This window comes from Odontesthes bonariensis, chromosome 11 (genome assembly GCF_027942865.1).
Source record: "Odontesthes bonariensis isolate fOdoBon6 chromosome 11, fOdoBon6.hap1, whole genome shotgun sequence".
Classification (NCBI taxonomy): Eukaryota; Metazoa; Chordata; class Actinopteri; order Atheriniformes; family Atherinopsidae; genus Odontesthes; species Odontesthes bonariensis.
In genome coordinates, this window is record NC_134516.1 from 7,147,783 (window position 1) to 7,169,584 (window position 21,802).

At 41.8% G+C, this 21,802-nt stretch overlaps 2 protein-coding genes across 2 annotated transcripts in view; both read left to right on the top strand.

Annotated features, from left to right (window-relative positions):
• Positions 1-4,395, top strand: part of ahr2 (aryl hydrocarbon receptor 2) — an 80,312-nt gene extending 75,917 nt beyond the window's left edge. The window contains exon 11 of the mRNA XM_075477372.1: positions 1,229-4,395. Coding sequence (XP_075333487.1) covers positions 1,229-1,315 — 87 coding nt within the window. The 3' untranslated portion in view covers positions 1,316-4,395. The remainder of the gene's footprint in view (positions 1-1,228) is intronic.
• Positions 4,396-5,489: 1,094 nt separating this feature from the next.
• LOC142391538 (aryl hydrocarbon receptor-like) overlaps positions 5,490-21,802 on the top strand; it is a 44,971-nt gene continuing 28,658 nt past the window's right edge. The window contains exons 1-4 of the mRNA XM_075477373.1: positions 5,490-6,232; positions 7,585-7,772; positions 14,725-14,831; positions 20,542-20,631. Coding sequence (XP_075333488.1) covers positions 6,180-6,232; positions 7,585-7,772; positions 14,725-14,831; positions 20,542-20,631 — 438 coding nt within the window. The 5' untranslated portion in view covers positions 5,490-6,179. The remainder of the gene's footprint in view (positions 6,233-7,584; positions 7,773-14,724; positions 14,832-20,541; positions 20,632-21,802) is intronic.

The window sequence follows — 21,802 nt, forward strand, 5'->3', positions numbered from 1 at the left end:
TGCTGATTAAGTTACGCACAAAGTGACGGCATCCTGCCACTGGACTGCAATGTTTCCAAATCGATGCGATTTTCCCAATAAGTGGAACTGAGAAATCCAAATAATGATCCCAAAATGTCCAGAAACAGATGGAGATGCCCTTCCATCTGCATCAGTTTTTCTGTTTCAAGAAAGATCGGAAGGCGAATACATGTTTGTGCTTCAAGAAGAAAGAACGGTATGTCTTTTGTGTTCTGAGGCGGTGGCGGTGGTCAGAGACCAAACACGGAGCTCAGTGTGCCAACATCAGGCACCAAGAAGAACAACAAACTGCCCAAATTTTAAAGCCACAACCAAAAACAATGCGTCAGTAAAAGCTAGCTTTGTTTGATATTTCAAGTTTGGAACAAAGTAAATGTCATAACTTGTGTTTGATGTTATTTTTCTTTATTCACTTGGATAGTTTGATCGTTGATTGATGGAGTGATGTGGGTTTCATAACCTGACAAATGAAAAGGATTCATGATATAACAACAGAGCAACAAGCAAACATATATATATTCTTTTTACATCTATGCAAATATATATGTAATATTTGTAACTTGAATAAGTAATAAATTCAGAGTTATCTAACATTAAGGAGTAGTTACATTTATAAGTTACATCTGGCCCTTTGAGGGCAACGATTATGCTGATGTGGCCCTCGGTGAAAATGAGTTTGACACCCCCGCTTTAAACACTCATAAATATGAGAAACCAGATGTGTCGTCACCCTTCAGACTTTTTAAATGACCTTCAGGATGAACTAATTATCCGCTGAAAGGCAAAGAACTGAGAATATTCAGCTAAAATCTCCTGTTCCAGCTCAGAAACGGGAATATTTCCTGCTTTTAGGTCTTCTTCTTGGGCTGCGAGTCCTATAAATTCAGGCGTTATCTTCTGTCAGCGTCGGTTTTTAACTCCCACACACACTTTTTACTTGGTTTGCTTGTATTCTTGGAGCCGATCCCATCATGTTGTGTACTTAACATTTAATTTCCTGCTGTGATGATTGACAGAATGTCCTTTTATGTTTCATCAGAAGTGTTTTATGTCATTTTCGCCTGTAAACTGACATAATAGTGAGAATATTTGAGATTTTCCCCACATAAAGGCCCTTACTCACGAGCTTTCTTGGCTGTATTTTTGTTGGGAATGTTGATTTGAGCTTGTAAACAACTGGCCTAAGCTGTGTTTGGTCTCCCCACAGATCAACAACCATCCCGTCATGGGTAACGGAGGCTTCCCCTTCTCTTTGCTGCCCAGCGGGAACACCTGCTACACGGAGAACAAATAGGAACCGACATTATCTGGGACTGAAAGAGCAGCTTAAAGGAAACACAGGACTCAACGACAGGGGAGCAGACTGAAGAACAGGAATGTGTCTTTTCTATTTTTCTATTAAAACCAGCCAGGCTTGGAATTTGGTTGAGGACTTAAGAACCGTATCCTCGCGCTAAAAAGTTTAGAAGTTGCTGCCATCTTTGATGTGTTCGGAGCTACAAATTTTGGAAATTTGTTTCTTTTTGGGAACCTTTTTACTTCACAGGCACAGCGTGAAACAAGGTGGTGCAAAAATTCTAAAATTATTCACCGTTTTAATCACTTTAAATGCTGGTTACTGTGCGCTCGTCAGCGCCCTCCTGTGGCCGGAGGACAGAAACACACACGGATAGAAAAACTGGTTTTCAGATGCATCGAATTAAAAACCGATGTTACCTCAGCCGGTGGTGGCACACGGAAAAATGCTTTATTTGAAAACACTTTGTAAACTGTGAGGGTGCACAGAGGCTGAAAACCTGATCAGAGGCAGCACCTAGTGGCCATCAGCGGTATTACACGTTAATAAAGCCTCACAGATGAGGACTAGCTGTTCGACTTCAATCTTTCCCGACATAAAGAACGAGTTTGTTTCCTGTTCTGAACGCTCAGAAGGATTTAAAGCGTCGCTTTTAGGTTGCTGTTCTTTTGCAAAGTTCATTTCAACTCTTTGCTGTCTCGGAGGAGCGAGATTTCGCTTTGCTGACGGTATAAAAAGGATTTAAAAGAATAAGAAAACGCACAACGGAGCCACGGTGTTTTAATAGATCGAAGCTCGAGATAATTCAGTGAAAACGGCTGCTTGTTTGTGTAATTTAAAAGCTTTGCCACTGAGCCAGTTTTATCTCCTCTTTACGCTCTTTTCTTTCATTTTTTCCTTCTTTTGTTGTCGAGGGGGGGGGAATCCGGACGGTGCCTTAAACTGACCGACGTTTAAAGGGACAGTCGGCTGCTATTTTAGAACATCTGATGTTCGATGGAAGACCAAAGCTGGACCGGCCCTGTCTCGTTCTTTAAAAAGCCAAATTTTCGGAGTCTTTGCGCTTTGAAGTGACTTGCCAAAGTTGCAAAAAAAGACACTTTTTAATCACAAAGCGGCACAAAGAAGACCGAAGCACTTAGTTATTAAAAAGTTTATTCATGCTCTTAGCAGGATGCATCCATTAGCTGTGTCAGCAGTCTTTTATTTCTAAACGTAAAGGATCAACAACTCATCCAACACAGAAGTGAAACACTTAAAGGCAACTATAATCCCGCTGATGCCTTTTTAATCGATTAATCTTTCACACACGTATAGATTCAGTCCAAGCTGAGCCATGAAATCATCGTGTTTTCTTCCAAAGTGAAGGCGACAAACTGTAATACGTGGTTTGGAAATCAAAAGCCATGTGGAACGCGGTTTTTTTTTTTTAGCAAAAACCAAAGGGACGACGGTTTTTGTCCGTCGTCTTTTTCACGATTTAAATGGAAATGAAGCCAAATTTGTAGTTGTTAAAAAAGCAGGAAACGCGATGGTAACTGTCCTATGCAAGTTACCGTAATTTACAGCCTCTGACTTGTAGACGTCGTCAATTGTCAACATCCAAAGTCCCACCAATCTGCAGATTTCCTCGATTGAACGTGTTGAAACGATAAACTGTGTTATTTATTCATAGAAAATAGGAACAAATATCTTCAGTTTCTACATTTTAATGTCACGGAACCATTTCATCTCATTTTCACATGGCTCGACGACCTCTTCACATGTACGTATATCCATATTATTTTATATTTTAGCTCTTTCTCTCGCTTTTTGTTTTACTTCCTTTTGATTAAAACGATCGAGCTTCGCAGTCCAAACTTGCTGATATAAGAGGCACAGATGTAGCATAATTATGGCTTTTGGATGTTGACTGGAGCGTTTTCTCACAAGTTGGAATTTACCTCTGCTTTAGGAAGAGGATTCTGGGAAATGTAGTGTTTTCCTCCTGCTTCGGCTCTTACTGAATATGGAGGCTTAAAGTGTCTCTTCCATCATGCGTAAATTGAGCCAAATCAGTCATAAGACAATTAAAAATCATCTGCAAGTCCCAGAATTCCTCCTCCTCCTCTTTCCGAGCACAGATTGACCTTAAAATGTTCAATAAAACCAAAAATCACCACAGCTGGATGGAAATAAAAAGAAGGTCTTCTTCCTCTTTTCCTCTCTCGGTGCCTTTTTCTTCACAAAGTATTCTTTGTATAGAGATATAAATTTATCTTGTTGCTTACGTCTACATCCAGAAAAAAAAAAGCCTGTAATTATTTACCTATAACCAGAGGAAGCCACGGCTCCACAATGCAGTATATTTGTGTAATTGTGTATGTGCATTTATATATATTTTTCATCTTTATTTTCCTTCAAAAGTATGTATTGTCAAATATTGTGTACTTTAATCGTGTATTGCCTTAACCTGACTCACGCCGCTGTCAGTTTGTACAGTTTTTGCACAGTGTAACCTCCTCTTCTGATGTATTTTGATAACTTCAGTTCATCTTGTGGATTTGCCTTCAATACTTTGCCTCTGACTGTGTACTTGTGTCGGCGTCAGTCTGTACATTTACACCATATTAAAGGTGATCTGATCACTGCAGTGGGTTGAATGTTTTCACTAAACTACAATCCAAAAAAAAATAGAAGAAATCGTGTATTATTTTACATTTTCAGTCTTCTTTAAAATGTCATTTAAAAATTGGGGATTTTAATGTAGAAAAATAGTTTGATTTGAAAGATTTACAATCTTTTACCAACGTTGCAGTCTTTATTTGGCAGTTGTGATCAAGCGTGGTGGTTTTTGGTGTCCACTAGATGACAGTGTAACCTTGTTTTGGTAAAGGCAGGTCAGTCATGTGCACTAATGTTTGACTATCTGCTTCCAATTAGGCCTTTAATGATTTTCACTGCAAACTTGGCTGGAAGAAATAAAAAAAAACTGTTGTATTTTCTGACTTTATCAGGCAACGAGACTATATCTGAACAAAGAAAGATGAATGTTTTGATGGCGATGCTGCCTGATTAAAGGAAAAATGCATGAGAAATTGCTGAACTGCTCATTTTTACTCATTTGCATCCCTTTTTTTTCCAAAGTTACCAATGGTGAACACACAAATTTAAATTAAATCAGCCTTAAATAAAGTAAAAACAGGAATAATGCAAAGTTATTTATCAGGGAGTATGTAGAAATCCAGAGAAAATTGTACTTTTAATGTTACAGCTGCTTAAGATTTTGACAATATTAACCTTAAAAAGTGGATCTTGTGTAATCTAATAGTACAGAGTTGCAAGGAAACCGTCTTTCCCTGTCGCTGTTTGTGAATGTTGCACAACAACAACGAGACATTTGGGAGTATTTCTTTCAACAAATCTCTTTAACCTCAATAGTTTCCCCCTCAGGTCAGGCAACAGGATCTGGAATGAGTTAAAATATTCAAAAACATTACGCATCAAAAGCATACAACTACTATGTAAGAATCTGGAAAAAGGCTAATTTTTTATACAGTAAAGTCATTATTCACAAGCCCATTACCGTCACTTGAACTTGAAAATCAAGCAGGAAATTAAAAAATAAAAAACATTTCAGGATATTCAAACATAAAGACATTAATGGCGCTCAGACACTGAAAATAAAGCACAGATTTTTAAAGTTTAAGAATATATTTAAAGTTTCTTCATTCATTCAAAGGGTGTCAGTAATGTGTCTTTTGATACCATAATATGAAACGCTTCTGTCCCCAATAACTGGACACTATATTTAAACTTCCAAATTAAGTGAAAATGGTTCATTTGCATTTTTATTTTTGTTGACTAGCATTTATGCTATGTGCAAACATTTAAAATGTTGTTGAATATGAAAGTAAATGACAGGTTACAGGCTGATGGGCAGTTATTTAATCACTGAAGCTGATTAAAAACACTAAAATAATCTAAATGCATGCATACGTACATTAAAACGGTATCTATGCTAGCCGTTTAGCGTAATGCTAAATGTTGACCGTTAATTCAAATTAAAAAGTCGACCGTTGTTTTTTTCTTCCTGACGTCACCTTTGACCCGCTGCGCTCGCCCGATGTCAAATCAGTGCCCCGTGTGAGCGGCGCGCGCTGATCTGGGAGCCAGAGAGGAGCCGCAGAGAGACTCGGAGGAGGAGAGGAGAGGAGAGGAGAGGACCGGGCAGGCGGAGGAACAACCGACACTTAACGGCTAGTTTTTATGGAGAGGAGAGGACCGGGCAGGCGGAGGAACACCGACCCTTAACGTCTAGTTTTTATGGAGAGGAGAGGACCGGGCAGGCGGAGGAACACCGACCCTTAACGTCTAGTTTTTATGGAGAGGAGAGGACCGGGCAGGCGGAGGAACAACCGACCCTTAACGGCTCGTTTTGGAACGCCGACCCTTAACGGCTCGTTTTGGAACGCTGACCCTTAACGGCTCGTTTTGGAACACCGACCCTTAACGGCTCGTTTTTATGCATTTTCTGCGCTCAGGGTGACAGCTTTAAATGGAGGGTTTCGCTGCGGAACGTCCGCTGCTTTTGACTCGCCGGGACACCGCGGACAGGATAACCGAAGCGACCAACCGTGACGTTCCTGCACTTTTATATTCACTACTGCGCCTGCTTCGACACTGACATTATCCGCCCGTCCTCTGTTTATATCTGTTTATCCTCCTTTTTTTCATCGTAATACAAGTTGCGACGGCTCTGTAGACGCCCTACGGTCCGGGATAAGTGACATTTCGCACCGTGCCGGGCGTTGGGAGCAGAGGAATCACATGCCGGTGGTCCTCGGCTCTGTTTGGGACACTTTCTTCTGGATCTCGCTGTATGTCCTCCAACATGTACGCCGGACGGAAACGGAGAAAACCGGCTCAGAAGGGGTAAGTAAGTCCCGACCTGTGCTAACGGTTCATTAACCGCTGACACTAAATCTGGACATTTAAGACGTATTAGTTACACTTTAAGTCCTCCCTGTTTAGCGCTGGCGGACAGTTTGTAAACACGGGATTATCGCGCTGCATTGGTTGTTAATGGCAACAGCGCCCCCTGTCGGCGGAAACCGCCGCCTAATCCGATAATTAATTAGAATAAAACACAGGTCCGTGGCCCCTGGGCACAGCTTTGGAAAAGACCCCCGTTTTAATTTGCTCCCTGTTCATTTAGCCTTTCTGTCTCTCTGCTTTGCATCTTGTTGACTCTGGATGTGATAATTTTGTGTCCATTTGTGCTTATTTCACATCCCGTGAGTTGTTTTGCTGTTTGTTTACATTTCTTTGCGTCTCTTTGCGGTAGTTTTGCGTCACTCAGTACATTGAGTGTGCATCCTTTGTCTACATTGTTCTGTTTTGTCAGTCTGTTGTCATTTTGTGTCTGTTTTCACCATTTTGCATCTCTGGGATCATTTGTAAACTCTTATTTTTCCACCTCTTTGGGGGATTTGCCGTGTGGTTGTTTTGTGTCAGTCTGTTGTCATTTTGTGTCCGTGGCATCTCTTTTGTTCTCTGTGTGTCCGTATTCTATGTCCTTGTGTTTATTTTTACATCTGTTTTTAGCATCTCCTTCTCGTATTTTTGCATCTCTCTCTGTGGCTATCTACACCTTTTTATGATAGTTTTATGTATCTTTGTGGCTGTTTTGCATCCTTCTGTGGTGATTTTGGATATTTTTTTGTGATTTTGGATTTTTTTTTGTTTTGTTGCATCCTTTTTTGGTTGTTTTGTATCCTTTTGTGGTGATTTTGGATTTTTTTTGGTTGTTTTTTGATTTTTTTTTTTGTGGTTTTGCATCCTTTTTTGGGGTAATTTTGTATTTTTTTGTGGTTGTTTTTTTTTTTTTATTTCTTTTTTTGGTGATTTATTTTTGATTTAATTTTTTTTGGTTGTTTTGGATTTTTTTTTGTTTTGCATCCTTCTGTGGTGATTTTGGATATTTTTTTGTGATTTTGGATTTTTTTTGTTTTGTTGCATCCTTTTGTGGTGATTTTTTCTTTTATTTCTTTTTTTGGTGATTTTTTTTATTTAATTTTTCTTGGTTGTTTTGGATTTTTTTTTGTTTTGCATCCTTTTGTGGTTTTGGATTTATTTTTGGTTGTTTTGCATCCTTTTGTGGTTTTGGATTTATTTTTGGTTGTTTTGCATCCTTTTGTGGTGATTTGGGATCTCCTTGTGGTTGTTTTTGCTTCTGCTTTCTTTCACTCCTGACATGACAACGCCGTCGTTTCCTTCATCTCCAGAGTCAAACCGACTCCCGCTGAAGGTGGCAAATCCAACCCGTCCAAACGCCACCGCGACCGCCTGAACTCGGAGTTGGACCGGCTCGCCAGCCTGCTCCCCTTCCCCGAAGAGGTCATCTCCAGCCTGGATAAGCTGTCCATCCTGAGGCTCAGCGTCAGCTTCCTCCGCACCAAGAGCTTCTTCTCAGGTGGGAAACACGCCGGGCAATTTGTCGGGGTGTCGGTCGCTGTTTTCAGATCTCACATCAGGTCAAATCAACCGGTCGGCTTAAACTGTGGAAAATAGTTGTGGTTGAATAAAACGGGACAAAAGGTTAAATGAAGCAGCGTGTGATGGTTATTACTGCTGTGGCAGCATCAGAGACTAATTATGGATCGCATAAAGACATAAAGAGAAGCTGGTAAATGTCAGGCTGGAGTTTACAAACATGGAAAAAGCTTTTCTGCAGACACAGGTTGTGTTCGAAACCGCAAACTACATACTTCCATACTACATACGGCATACTACATACTACATACTGCATACTACATACAACATACTTCCATACAACATACTTCCATACTACATACGGCATACTACATACAACATACAGCATACTACATACTACATACTAAATACTGCATACTACATACTTCCATACTACATACGGCATACTACATACTACATACTGCATACTACATACAACATACTTCCATACAACATACTTCCATACTACATACGGCATACTACATACAACATACAGCATACTACATACTACATACTAAATACTGCATACTACATACTTCCATACTACATACTACATACTGCATACTCATCAATCAGACAGTATGCAGAGCGTTTACCCACAATGCATTTCGCTCCTGCCCGAGCTGAAATCAGCCGGCCTGAAGCTGATTTCTCTTAAGCTCTAAACTCTGTAAACTTTAGCAACATTTGAAACATTTTCAGGTGAGAAAGTAGTCGTTTAGATCCCCAACGTGTTGAAAACCTGACAAAATACCGGCTATTTACAATTTTGTTCCCACGAATTCGGCGCTACTAAAGCTAGCCGCAGTGAGCAACGCACTTCCGGTTATTTTCACAAAATAAAATACCCGTTGCCTTTTATCACAGGGAAAGCCATTAGGCCTTAAAAAAAAAAAAAAAAAGTTTGGATCCTGTTGGTTGTCAGTTGATGTCATGGGTAGGTAGGGAATTTATTTTATTTTTTTATTTTTTCCAGTGGCAGCGAGTGATAGGTAGATTTTTTAAATTTTTTTTTTTTTATTACAGTAGCATTTTTATATGAACAACATATGTAGTCGATATCATCATCATCATCATCATCAACTTTATTTCCAGACTCGGGGATACAACCTGGACAATTGGCATTGAAGACATCTCAAGCAATATTTCATAAATAAATGTAATAGTTTAGTTAAAGTGTCACTCTGGTGTTCTGCGACTCATAGCCCTGTTGTCCAACATTGCTGCCTGCTTCTACTATTCTGCCTAACACAAAACAATTGAAATATTTTTTTATATATTATGTAGCCTATATATATTCATAAAAATGATAATGATAGTATGATATGAAAAATATCTTATTTTTTGCAAAACATTATGGGCGTGAAAACGAAACTTAGAAAATCGGCTCGGCGCATGCGCAAAACCACAAAGTAGCAATTCTCGACAAGTAGGAGAAATCGACTGAACACCGGCTGCTGACACAAATGAAGAAGTGCACTGCTTGACTTCTTCAAGGACATTTTCGAAAGATTTCCTTCCCAATCTTACAATTTTGTTTGTCACGCTATTGCATGGAGAAACAATGGAGACCACGCATACATCCATCTTTCTCCCGCAACCATATAACACGCGCTACCGACCCAGTCTGCATGCAGATCTGACGTGAACTCGTTGTTTTCACGAGACCATGCGCTCATCCTTGTACAGGATGAAGAGGTGCTGTACAAAAACGTAATTATAGTTTGCATTAAAAAAATGTATTTGTGTTCTTTTTTTTTTTTTTCTTCCCCAAGCTCATAAAATAATTTGGGTCGCACGTAAATTGACAGGGTCGGTCGGAAAGCGGAACCAAAAATTTTTTATTTTTAGGCCCTACCATACAATTGGTGCTTTTGTTTTGAAAACAGGAAGTGAACCCACCCTCGTTGTAGCTAGCTTGAAACTGCCGTTTTGACAGGAAATGACAATCGGCGACGTCACGTTACGTTGCATCTTGGGTAGTTTGAGTATGAGCAGTAACCTCATGATGCATACCCAACATTTCAGAGAATCTAGTATGCATCCGGGAACTTCTCGCTTAATCAAACTCGCATACTAACTCAAAAAGTTAGTAGTAGTAGTATGAGTAGTGTGCGGTTTCAAACACTGCCTTGGTTGAGGAGGATTTCCTTGGATTGAGCTTTTCGTTGGGGCGAATGCAGGGAAAGTGCACGTAGAGGCCAGTTGATTTTGCTTAAACTCTATTTGACCAAACACCAAAAAACATCCCTTTTTTTAATATTTTTTCCTCTATTCCACCCATTTTTCTTGCTTTTTAAGGACGGGAACTCCAAGCTAAATCCTTTGCTTTGGTGCACGTCTTCCTGTCGTTATTTAATGGGGCTTTATATCTGGGTAACTGCAGCTGCAGCCTGTTAATAATTCAGCCAAAATGAGCCCCAGGAATCTGTTTTCGGGTGGAGGAGCCCCATCTCTGCAGGATTCAGACTGCGCGTAAGAGGCGGTGAGGTTCAGAGGATCGGCTTTGTCCCGGAGTTAGCGGGCTTATAGGCATAGCAGATGGATTTGGCTTAAGTGGGTTTGTGTGTTCGCTTGTTTTGCTTCATTCACAGGGTCCAAAAATGGGAGCAAAATGCTGCTTACCTAAGGTTTAAAGGCCAAAAAGTAGTTTTTAGGGGTTTGGTTGTGACGTTGTGAGAGTTAGGGTTTGCTTGGCTCCAGAAAAAGCATCAAAGCTCTGCTTCTGTCCAGCCTAACGGCTCATTTTTACTCCAGAAGTGGTTGATTTTGGTCTGAATCTTATTTATTTTCTGTCCCTCAGAGCAAAGTGAAATGGCTTCATAAAGGGAACTCAAATCTAAATTGCGAGCAGTGAAAAGCTGGAACTGAATGAATAAAATGGGTCATTTAAAGATGAATGAAATAAAATCTTAATTGTTTAATCATCCAGATAAATCCCACAGATTCTCTCAGACGTGGGAGTGATTTAAGTGGAGTATAACTCACCTTTTAGCTGCTTTTTAACTAAGAAATGCGGTTATACGCAGGAATATATCCCAGTGTTGCAGTAATTCTGGTTTTACTGCTGCTTTAGAACGTTGTTAAACGTTTTAAAGAGTAACTGTGGCCGGATGCTGCATCAGAATGGAAAAAAGTTGCTTTATTTCTTATTTTAGTCGATATATCGTGAGATATTCCACCTGCAGTGGTGCGTCTGTGAGCCACTCGGAGGTAAAAGCAGCCAGAAACAGGCCAGCACTCCCACCTCCTTTAAAGCGCCTGAACTCCTCCTGACCCGCTCTTATCGTAACGTCCTGATACAGCGGCGACCCATTGTAGGTCAGCCTCTCGCTCGTGGCCATGAGACGACCCCGGCCACAGAGAAGTGGGTCTGAGGAGATGAAAGAGAATGAAAACATGGGGGGGATGATCCACTCAGGAGAGGGTTACAGACCTCCAGAGGAGGGGGGAGGGGGGGGGGGGCTGAATAAAGAAGAATCTGCTGATGAAGCCTCACTGAGTCTGTTTTATTTCTGTTGTTTATGATGAAAACAGGATTCAAACACATCAGGAAGAGTTTTTAAACTGAATTCTGATGCTGTCAGCTTGTGTTTTGGCTCACATCTGCCTCCAAAATGCTAAAAGCAGATTAGAGTTTAACTTATGCAACACAGCAGCAGCGAGTTCTCAGCTTTCATCACATCTGATCTGTTCATGTTTACTTACTTTGTTTACGTGATGCTGTTTGGTAACATCAGATACTGAGCCCGAGCTTTCTGTCCTTTCTTTAAGGAGTCTTCAGGAATAGTTCTCCAGGCTTCTTGAAGGACATCCCAAAGCTCTTCTTTGGATGTGGGCTGCCTTTTGTTGCGTTCTCTGCCAGCATGATCCCACCCTGCTTCAGTAATGTTGAGCTCCGGGCTCTGGGGAGGATTCATCCCTCCATCAGACCTGCTGCCACTGATTTTCAGCCCACTTCTTGTGTCCTTTGGCCCAGCTCAGCCTTTTCTCCCTGTTTCCCTTCCTTAAGAACGGCTTCCTGACAGCCACCCTTCCATGGAGCCCATTTCTGATGAGGCTTGGGCCAACAGCAGATGGATCAGCTGAAGCTCCAGATGCATCTCTCAGCTCCTGTGTCAGGTCTTTGCTGGATGTTTTCCTCTTTCTTAAGGACATCACTTTCAGATCCTGTTCATCTGCTGGAGATAGTTCTTTAGGCCTGACACTTCTTCTTCTGTCCTCCACTTGTCCAGTTTCCTCAAATGTTTTAAGGACACACTGCACACCATGCTGAGATATGCCAAGTTTTCAGCTAACAGCTCTTTGGGAATCACCTTGTTGCTGCAGAAATCCTGTTTTCTGTCTGTCACACTGTGTTATCTTTGCTGTTTTTCACACATGCAGCTAAAGAAATGGGAACAAATCTTAACTCCAGTCTAAAACCCACAAAGAGCTTCTAGATTATTCATTTCTGGTGGCATAAAACAGTTTAATCATTTCATTTGTATTAATTGTTCCATAATTAGTCATTAGATTTAATCTTATATTCCTTTTTTAAGCTTTAAATTGAATTTAAAGCTTAAATTATATGTTGTATAACATATAATTCTTATTATTGTCTGCTTTTTTCCTACTTTTAGACATGATAAAGTTAATTATTTTGGGATTAGGATTTTTTTTAAACTGAATTTCTTATATTAATTTGACTCTTTTGGTAACTGAAAGCAGTTTTAATGTAAATGTACAAAAAAGTTGAAACTATGAAGCTGTTTTTCACACATGCAGCTAAAGAAATGGGAACAAATGATGTGTCTCTGTGACAGGCTGCTGGGAACAAAGTGCCTAAAGATCCAGTTTAAACGGCTTCTTTGCTCAGTTCTGTGTGGACACAACTCTGGTTCATCCCTTGAGTTAGGAGCGTCTTCTCTTAACGATGCCCTGCAGATGCTTTCCTGCTCTGAATCAGGACTGACTCATGATTTATTCACGTCGGCCTCTGCAGAACAGCGTCTGTTGTGATGTTTTTATTGGATGTTGTCGGCCTCGTCGCTCTCCGTTGTGCCAACACGCCTCCCCTGCCGACCCCCCCTCCCCTCCTCCTCCTCACGGCCGCCTCGGGCTTTTTCATTCCTGCAAACGTCTGTGACGTCACGGCGCTGAATCCCGCTTCCACCCCACCTGTCTCTTAATTATTGATGGTCAGCACTGGTTTTGTGTTGCTCTGGCTTTGCCTAACTGCGCTGAGTCACCAGCAGAGTCACAGATTACTTTTCTTCGTTTGATGTTGGATGTAAATGTCAGAAACGTTGGGAAGCTTTTTTAGGTTTTGAGGCGAGACACTGCAGGTGAATAGGGTAATATTTTAAAATAATAGATATCACCATGAAACTTCCTCAGTTGATTACTTATACAAGTATGGGGAAAAAAAATGTATTACAAGTTTTAGAAATTTGTATGTTTCATTATGCAAATTGAGCAGTATCTCATTAAATATGCACAAATGTGCGTATATTTCCGGAAGATAGATCTGAACATATGATAAAGCCAGGTGCAAAATTCTTTTTTCATTTTGTTTACACACAAAATAAAAAGCAAATTACAGAGGGATTTCAGGATATCTGCTTTCATTTCCTAGAAAATCAAAATATACTGTCCATAGCCCAAAAAAACATCGATTTTCGCCATGTTTTTTTTATTATAATGTCACATAAATCAGGTCAGGAATGATTTATAAACAAATCCTTGTGTAAATATCTTCAGAATACTGCTGAGTGTATAACTGGAAAGTTTGGTGTTAGTTGGTGCTCCATAGGCTGAGATATTGATACTGGAAAAATACAAAAAATTGATTTTGAGAAAACGGCATTTAAAGATTTTAATAGGGGAATTCAATACATTTGTATTAGAAACAATAGCTCAAAAACAGAATAAATGCTCAGGCCCTTAGTAATACTAATATTGAATAAATGCATCTTATTAATAAAGAATACAAGCTCATTACAATACAATAAAAGTGACCAGCCGCTGTCATTAACTCGGTTTCCTAGCGACAGTTTACGGTCAGCTGTGCTGCTTCCCGATGCTTCATCAGCTGATCTAATAGATTTTATTTTATTGCATCTTGCAAAGCGCAATTGTTGCTTTCTTTGCTTTGAAAGTTGCGGTTTTCTGGGGCATTTTCGGAGATTCCGCGAAAGCTAAACACGTGATGCGTCTGAGCCAATCATGTTAGCAGAAACCAGCAGCAGCCATTAGCTATAAATCCGCCTTTAGACATTCAGGATTGGTTAATGATAGAAAGGAAGTGCCGTTATTTGGGTGATATATCATTGTGCAGGAGACTCGGAGCTTTCCAACGATACCGGTCATGACAGACTTCAGTAAATAGACGACGCTCGGCATGGCGCGTTGGAATGCTAACTTTTTGGTAAATCCGGGCGAAATGGACTGCCGCGGGTAAACAAAATGTAATAAAATAAACATTTTAATGTAAGTTTTCAACGTTTTCTTTATAGCAGGTTGAAAGAACACATAGAAGGAGTAGACTGGCCCAAAATCTCAAAATTGACCACATGAAAAATCCCTGTTTTTTCCTGCCTTGACTCGCCTTAAGACAGATTTAGTTGCTCTGAGGTGTTTTCAGAGACGTCCTTTCCATTGACCCCTCGGTGAAAGACGCACTGCTGGCCTTCACGTGTTCATAGTGAAAGGCCACAGCTCCACCCCTCCGGGACTGAGCTCAAAGCCTTAAAGGGATGGAGCTGGTAGGACAACACTGATCGTCCCCCTCGTTCAGTTTTACCTGCATTTCACTGATTAAAAACACTAAAAATGACTGAAAGTGACGCCTTGGAAGATTGGACTCCAGTTCTGTTTGATCCGTAACTCTGGTTTTCTCTCCGGGTCTTCAGTGGCGTTGAAGAACCCGCCTCCCAATGGCACGAACGACAGCCTGGACGGCGACGGCAGGAGCGGGTCTGCAGCCGGCCGGATCTCTGAGGGCGAGCTGCTGCTGCAGGTTGGTGCTGCTTCTAACTGTGCTGTCATGACCTTTAACCTTTAACATGCTAACTGAGGCCCGCAGAGTCTGAGATGTAGCTCTTTGGTTTCTGACCTTGGGGTGACCTTTAACCTTTAACATGCTGACTGAGGCCTGCAGAGTCTGAGATGTAGCTCTTGGGTTTCTGACCTTGGGGTGACCTTTAACCTTTAACATGCTGACTGAGGCCTGCAGAGTCTGAGATGTAGCTCTTGGGTTTCTGACCTTGGGGTGACCTTTAACCTTTAACATGCTGACTGAGGCCTGCAGAGTCTGAGATGTAGCTCTTGGGTTTCTGACCTTGGGGTGACCTTTAACCTTTAACATGCTGACTGAGGCCTGCAGAGTCTGAGATGTAGCTCTTGGGTTTCTGACCTTGGGGTGACCTTTAACCTTTAACATGCTGACTGAGGCCTGCAGAGTCTGAGATGTAGCTCTTGGGTTTCTGACCTTGGGGTGACCTTTAACCTTTAACATGCTGACTGAGGCCTGCAGAGTCTGAGATGTAGCTCTTGGGTTTCTGACCTTGGGGTGACCTTTAACCTTTAACATGCTGACTGAGGCCTGCAGAGTCTGAGATGTAGCTCTTGGGTTTCTCACCTTGGGGTGACCTTTAACCTTTAACATGCTAACAGAGGCCAGCAGAGTCTGAGATGTAGCTCTTGGGTTTCTGACCTTGGGGTGACCTTTAACCTTTAACATGCTAACTGAGGCCAGCATAGTCTGAGATGTAGCTCTTGGGTTTCTGACCTTGGGGTGACCTTTAACCTTTAACATGCTAACTGAGGCCTGCAGTCTGAGATGTAGCTCTTGGGTTTCTGACCTTGGGGTGACCTTTAACCTTTAACATGCTAACTGAGGCCTGCAGTTAGGGTTAGCAGCAGCTGCTGATGTCTTTCCTCCTTGGCATCGTGCTGCTCAGCCTCTCCGCTGCTTTCTGACTCTGAGCCTAACATGAGTTATACAGAGCCGGTGAACACATCTATAATTGAAGTGCTCGGTTCTTCTCATAAAAGAAGGATTTAAAGCTTCACTCCTGTCGAACGGGACCGTTTCCCTCTGCCCGTCGTGTGCAGAGCGGCCGGTTTCACCTTCGTCTGACTCGGCTTCTGCACACATGCGCTCAGACTGACGGGCGGATCTGCAGTAAATATTTATACACAGAGCGTGCACGCTGCATCTCTCTGTAAGTGTGTGTGTTGGACACCTTTGGGTGGGGTCACGTATCCAATTCTGGAGCTTCAGATTTTAAAGCTCAAATCTTTAATCCAAACTTAATCCGGCTCATGGATTCAGGTTTTTATTTTCAATTCTGTCCTTTGTTTTTTATCATTTAGGAACAAAAATCACAACAATGTGACCTATTTATTGATTTATTGACCTATTTATTGATTTATTGACCTATTTATTGATTTATTTATTGATTTATTGACCTATTTATTAATTTATTTATTTATTGACCTTTTTATTGATTGATTTATTGACCTATTTATTAATTTATTTATTTATTGACCTTTTTATTGATTGATTTATTGACCTATTTATTAATTTATTTATTTATTTATTGACCTATTCATATATTTGTTTATTTATTTATTTATTTATTTATTTAGTTGTTGATTGATTGTTTGCATTCAGCCGATAGTTTTGTTTGGGAAGCAACGAGCCTGAAGAAAAGTGGTGTTTGTTTCACATGAAGTTGGTCACTGTGAAGGAGTTTAAAGCCCCCTGCTGTATGACGAGGCCACAGGCCTTCTTCTTCTTCTTCTTCTTCTTCTTCTTCTTCTTCTTCTTCTCCTTCTTCTTCTTCTTCTTCTTCTTTTTCTTCTTCCTGGTTTAATTTAATCCCATTCGCACATGAATATCAACTGTAACACAACATTAAGTTAAGTTAAGAGGCGAGAAGCTGAGAAACGCTCAGAAAGAACCTCGAACGTGCACGTTTCTGCAGTAAACTTTGTGCGTTAATGCACCTGCTGACATAAGAGGGAAGACGTGACATCACTCATCAGCTTTAATTGGCACTCTTCTTCTCTCTTTCCGATGAGAAGCGCTCCTCCGGGCGCAGTCTGTAAAGCAAAACGTTGGCTGTGTTCGAAGCCGCATACTTCTCCTACTACTCCTACTAACTTTTTGAGTTAGTATGCGAGTTTGAGTAAGCGAGAAGTTCCCGGATGCATACTAGATTCTCCTAAATGTTGGGTATGCATCATGAGGTTACTACTCATACTCAAACTACCCAAGATGCAACGTAACGTGACGTCGCCGATCGTCATTTCCTGTCAAAACGGCAGTTTCAAGCTAGCTACAACGAGGGCAGGTTCACTTCCTGTTTTCAAAACAAAAGCACCAATTGTATGGTAATGGCTTTCCCTATGATAAAAGGCAACGGGTATTTTATTTTGTGAAAATAACCGGAAGTGCGTTGCTCACTGCGGCTAGCTTTAGTAGCGCCGAGTTCGTGGGAACAAAGTTGTAAATAGCCGGTATTTTGTCAGGTTTTCAACACGTTGGGGATCTAAACGACTACTTTCTCTCCTGAATATGTTTCAAATGTTGCTAAAGTTTACAGAGTTTAGAGCTTAAGAGAAATCAGCTTCAGGCCGGCTGATTTTGGCTCGGGCAGGAGCGAAATGCATTGTGGGTAAACGCTCTGCATACTGTCTGATCGATCAGTATGGAAGTATGTAGAATGCAGTGTGGAACCCAGCCTGAGACATTTGAGACCTCCGGCCTTTCCCGTGCGACTCTGGATGCCGTGCCGACATCCAGAGTCGGAGGGAGGGCGGCCGCCCGAGCACGTGTGTCTGATCCTATAAAGGCGGCATTAGCGCGGCGGTTGTGGACGCCGTCATCTGGGAGGTGTAGGCGTGGGCCTGCAGGGCGCCGCCGTGGCTCGCTGGACAGTCGCCACACCGTGTCATCACCTCCTCACGGAGCCCTGAGGCCCAAAGAGGACGAGACGCAGCGATGATGGAGGTGTTAGCCCTCCCGTAGTGACCTCCTTCCTTCCTCCTCCTCCTCTTCATCGCTCATCTTTGATCTGACGTGCACCCCCCCCCCCGTCCCCGTCCCTCGCCCCTCTTGTTTTAGTTGGTCTTTTATCCGATGTTGCTCCATTTCTTCCCTACTTATTCTAAAGCTTTTCATTCCCCCTGGAATCCACAAACAATCCTTAAACAGATTAGTCTGATGCCATCAGCACAATGAAAACACAGCTCCAGCGAGCAGATGAGAGCAGGAAGTAATCATATATTTGTCCTGTTAACGTGCCAACAGCAGCCTGAACGAACACATCCTGGTAAATCTGCTACTTTGCACAGTTTGTTGTCATTTATCCAGCAGTCATCAGGTCGGACTGACGGGAAATATCCGACACAGAGGCCTGATCCCATCAGCCAGATTATCTGAAGGCCTCTCTGTGGACATTTCACTCATTCAGTCCACTTCTTGCACCCGAATGTTTTCACATCATTTTGTTCCCATTTCTTTAGTTGCATGAGTAATAAAACTGTTCTTTTTGCAGAAAAGTTCCAGATTAAAACACTGATCTGCAGTTAGTTAAGATTCAAACGATCCCACAGGACAAAAGTGAGGAAAGTTAATGCTTTTATACTGAAAAAAAAGGTCAATTATGACTAAAAGTCGTTGTTTTGAGTCAAATCTATTAGATGGAACAGATAAAGTAAATTAATCTAAAGGAGCAGAAGTCCTGATCCAGATCTCATTTCTTTATACAGTGGAAACCGCTTATAGTGGTCACGGATATAGTAATCAACCGCTTATATGGATCAAAAGGCTTGGGACAGAATCATTTCTATACAAATGCTGTTTAAATAATTTGTTTATAGTAATCAAGAAATCCGCTTATAATGTTAATTTTTGGCCATTTTATGAATGTAAACATGTGCCAAAATAATTGTAAAACTACGTGTAGCTCTTTTATTTTTGACTCCCTTGATTCCTTTCTGGACGTCTGCTTCTGCCTCGCTAGCTAACGTAATGAGTTGACACCGGGCAGCAAGCGCGAGAATCATGGCTGGAAAAAGGAAGTCATGGAGGAGCATGTGTCCGAGGATGGGTGCTGGAGAGCGGATTGAATGCGCGTGTGACCGCTGGAAGCTCCAGGCTGGTTCTTGTAAGATGGGAGGCCTGTGTTCATTCGAGTTCTCCTACTTGTCGAGAATTGCTACTTTGTGGTTTTGCGCATGCGCCGAGACGATTTTCTAAGTTTCGTTTTCACGCCAAGTACTGTAGCACAAATCGACAGAACACCGGCACGGAGGAGCATAGATCCGAGCAGGGGTGCTGAAAGGCGGATTAAATTCAAACTTTATTTTCTGACTTGTAAGAAAAAAAATGCACCGGCGGCACAGCAGAGAATAAGTTACGTACTGTATTTGAGTTAGCCTACAGTATGTCTGCGCTCTGCGCAGTACTGTAATTAAACTTGCATGATAATAAAATTCAGAAAATGCTGAAGCTATCCGTTTCATTTAATTTTTCTCATTGAAAAACGATACAAATGGCATTTAGATGATATTCTGCATAAAAAATAAGTGAAATACCTGTACTGTAATACAACTTCGGTTTTAGTAATCAACCGCTTATAGTGTTCAAATTGGCTCTGGACCAACGTGATCACTATAAGCGGTTTCCACTGTATTTTCCTTCCAAGCACTCAGACTTTCCTGTAATATTTTACAGTGGTCTCAATCGATAGCTTTTATTTGGACATTTTCTGCCTTTTTCAGCCGTTTTCAGTTCAGATTTATGTGTTTTTTCTTTGTTAAGCCACTTAACTCTGACCTGTGAACCATTCAGGCAGGAAAAAGGCTCCTAACTCAAGGGATGAACCAGAGTTGTGTCCACACAGAACAGACAACGTAGCAAAGAAGCCGTTTTAAACTGGATCTTTAGGCACTTTGTTCCCAGCAGCCTGTCACAGAGACGCATCATTTGTTCCCATTTCTTTAGCTGCATCTGTGAAAAACAGCTTCATAGTTTCAACTTGTTTGTACATTTACATTAAAACTGTTTTCAGTTACCAAAAGAGTCAAATTAATGTAAGAAATTCAGTTTAAAAAAATCCTAATCCCAAAATAATTAACTTTATCACGTCTAAAAGTAGGAAAAAAACAAACAATAATAAGAATTATATGTTATACAACATCAAGAAAAAGTAAATAAGATTCAATTTAATGACAGAAAAGCTTAAAAAAGGAATATAAGATATAATCTAATGACTAATTATGGAACAATTAATACAAATGAAATGATTAAACTGTTTTATGCCACCAGAAATGAATAATCTAGAAGCTCTTTTTGGGTTTCAGACTGGAGTTAAGATTTGTTCCCATTTCTTTAGCTGCATGTGTGAAAAACAGCAAAGATAACACAGTGTGACAGACAGAAAACAGGATTTCTGCAGCAACAAGGTGATTCCCAAAGAGCTGTTAGCTGAAAACTTGGCATATCTCAGCATGGTGTGCAGTGTGTCCTTAAACCCTCCTAAAGTCAGAGGGTTCAGGCTGTGTTTGGAGACCCAAATATTCACTTTAAGGCTCGTTTTTCACCTTATTTTCTGTTATTTCCCTTCATGTTTGCAGGCTGTGTTGCACAGTGTCGCATCATAAACGTGTTTAATGTTCTCAGAAGGAGGAAACTTTCTGTTTTCTTTTCTCTTCAGGCTCTGAACGGCTTCATCCTGGTGGTCACAGCTGACGGATCCATCTTCTTCTGCTCTCACACCATCCAGGATTACCTCGGCTTCCATCAAGTATTCAGTCTTTCTTCTTCTGCTCGTCTGTTTTTGTCTTGTGTCGTTCAAAGTGAAACTTTACTGCTTTACTGCAGCCGTTAAAGGCGTCAGATTTTACACTCTGGATCCAAACGCCGACAGATTCATCGTGTTTATGCTGTTTGACGCGGCTCAGACCAAACTGGTGACTTTAGCCGAGCGCTTTAAATTAATCTGCTGCTGGACTGTCGGGGGGCGGAGTCATCTGAGCCAGCGAGCGAACGCTCGGCGCCCCCCCCCGCCCAGAGGATTGGAAGACGTGCACATATGGAGCAAGAGGCTTAATCCAATTAGAGTTACAACAAAGCACAGCTTCCTCCGGTGTAATCCCAATTTAGGGAATGTGCTTCTCAATTTACCCAAAGTCCGTCTGACACACTCGTACCTGCAGATGGATGCTGTGAGCAGAGCTCAGACACTTTGGTGGCTGCTTCAGGGTGTGAGCGCCACCTCCTCCCCCCCCCCGTCCACCTGAGCCCCGGCGCCCCAAACCTTCAGCTTCTGGAAGCAGCCGCCCGGGGAACACACGTAACACACAAACCGGGACGCCAGATAAATTAGGTTAGGGAACGGATGCAGGGAATCTGGATGTGAGGCGGTCGCTAGGTAATTTAATTTAGAGGGAAGCGACCGCGGCGCTCATTCATACTTAAAGCCGACGTGCTCGGTCACAGACAGATTAGTGCTAGTCTTTAGGATCCTCGCCGATGAGACGTGCTTCATCTCATCGTTTCCCCCGGCTCGCACGCTGGAATCACACGAGAATCTGAGGGAACCGTGTTTCATAACACGCTTCTGCCCGTCAGAATTCCTTCTGCTGACCCGGCTCTGACCCCCCGTCCCCCGCTCGGGGTCCAAAGCCCGGTCATGTTGGGTCTGAGCGGCACACACCCGAGCCACGGCGGGTCCTTGGCTCTGCTCCAGCCGCCTGAATCAAACTCTCAGTGACGGCTGATTTCTGTTGGCCTCGCTTCAAAGCAAACGGAATCAAACGCACCCCTCAGAACCCGAGCCGACTGTAGCTCCTCCAGCAGCACGGCCACCTGGCCCCACCCGGGGCGCAGTGGTCCTCCACCTTAACCCGTCTCTAATCAGCTTCTCCCCTGCACTGTAAAGAATTTAGCTGTAAAATAACAGTAAAATACTTTAC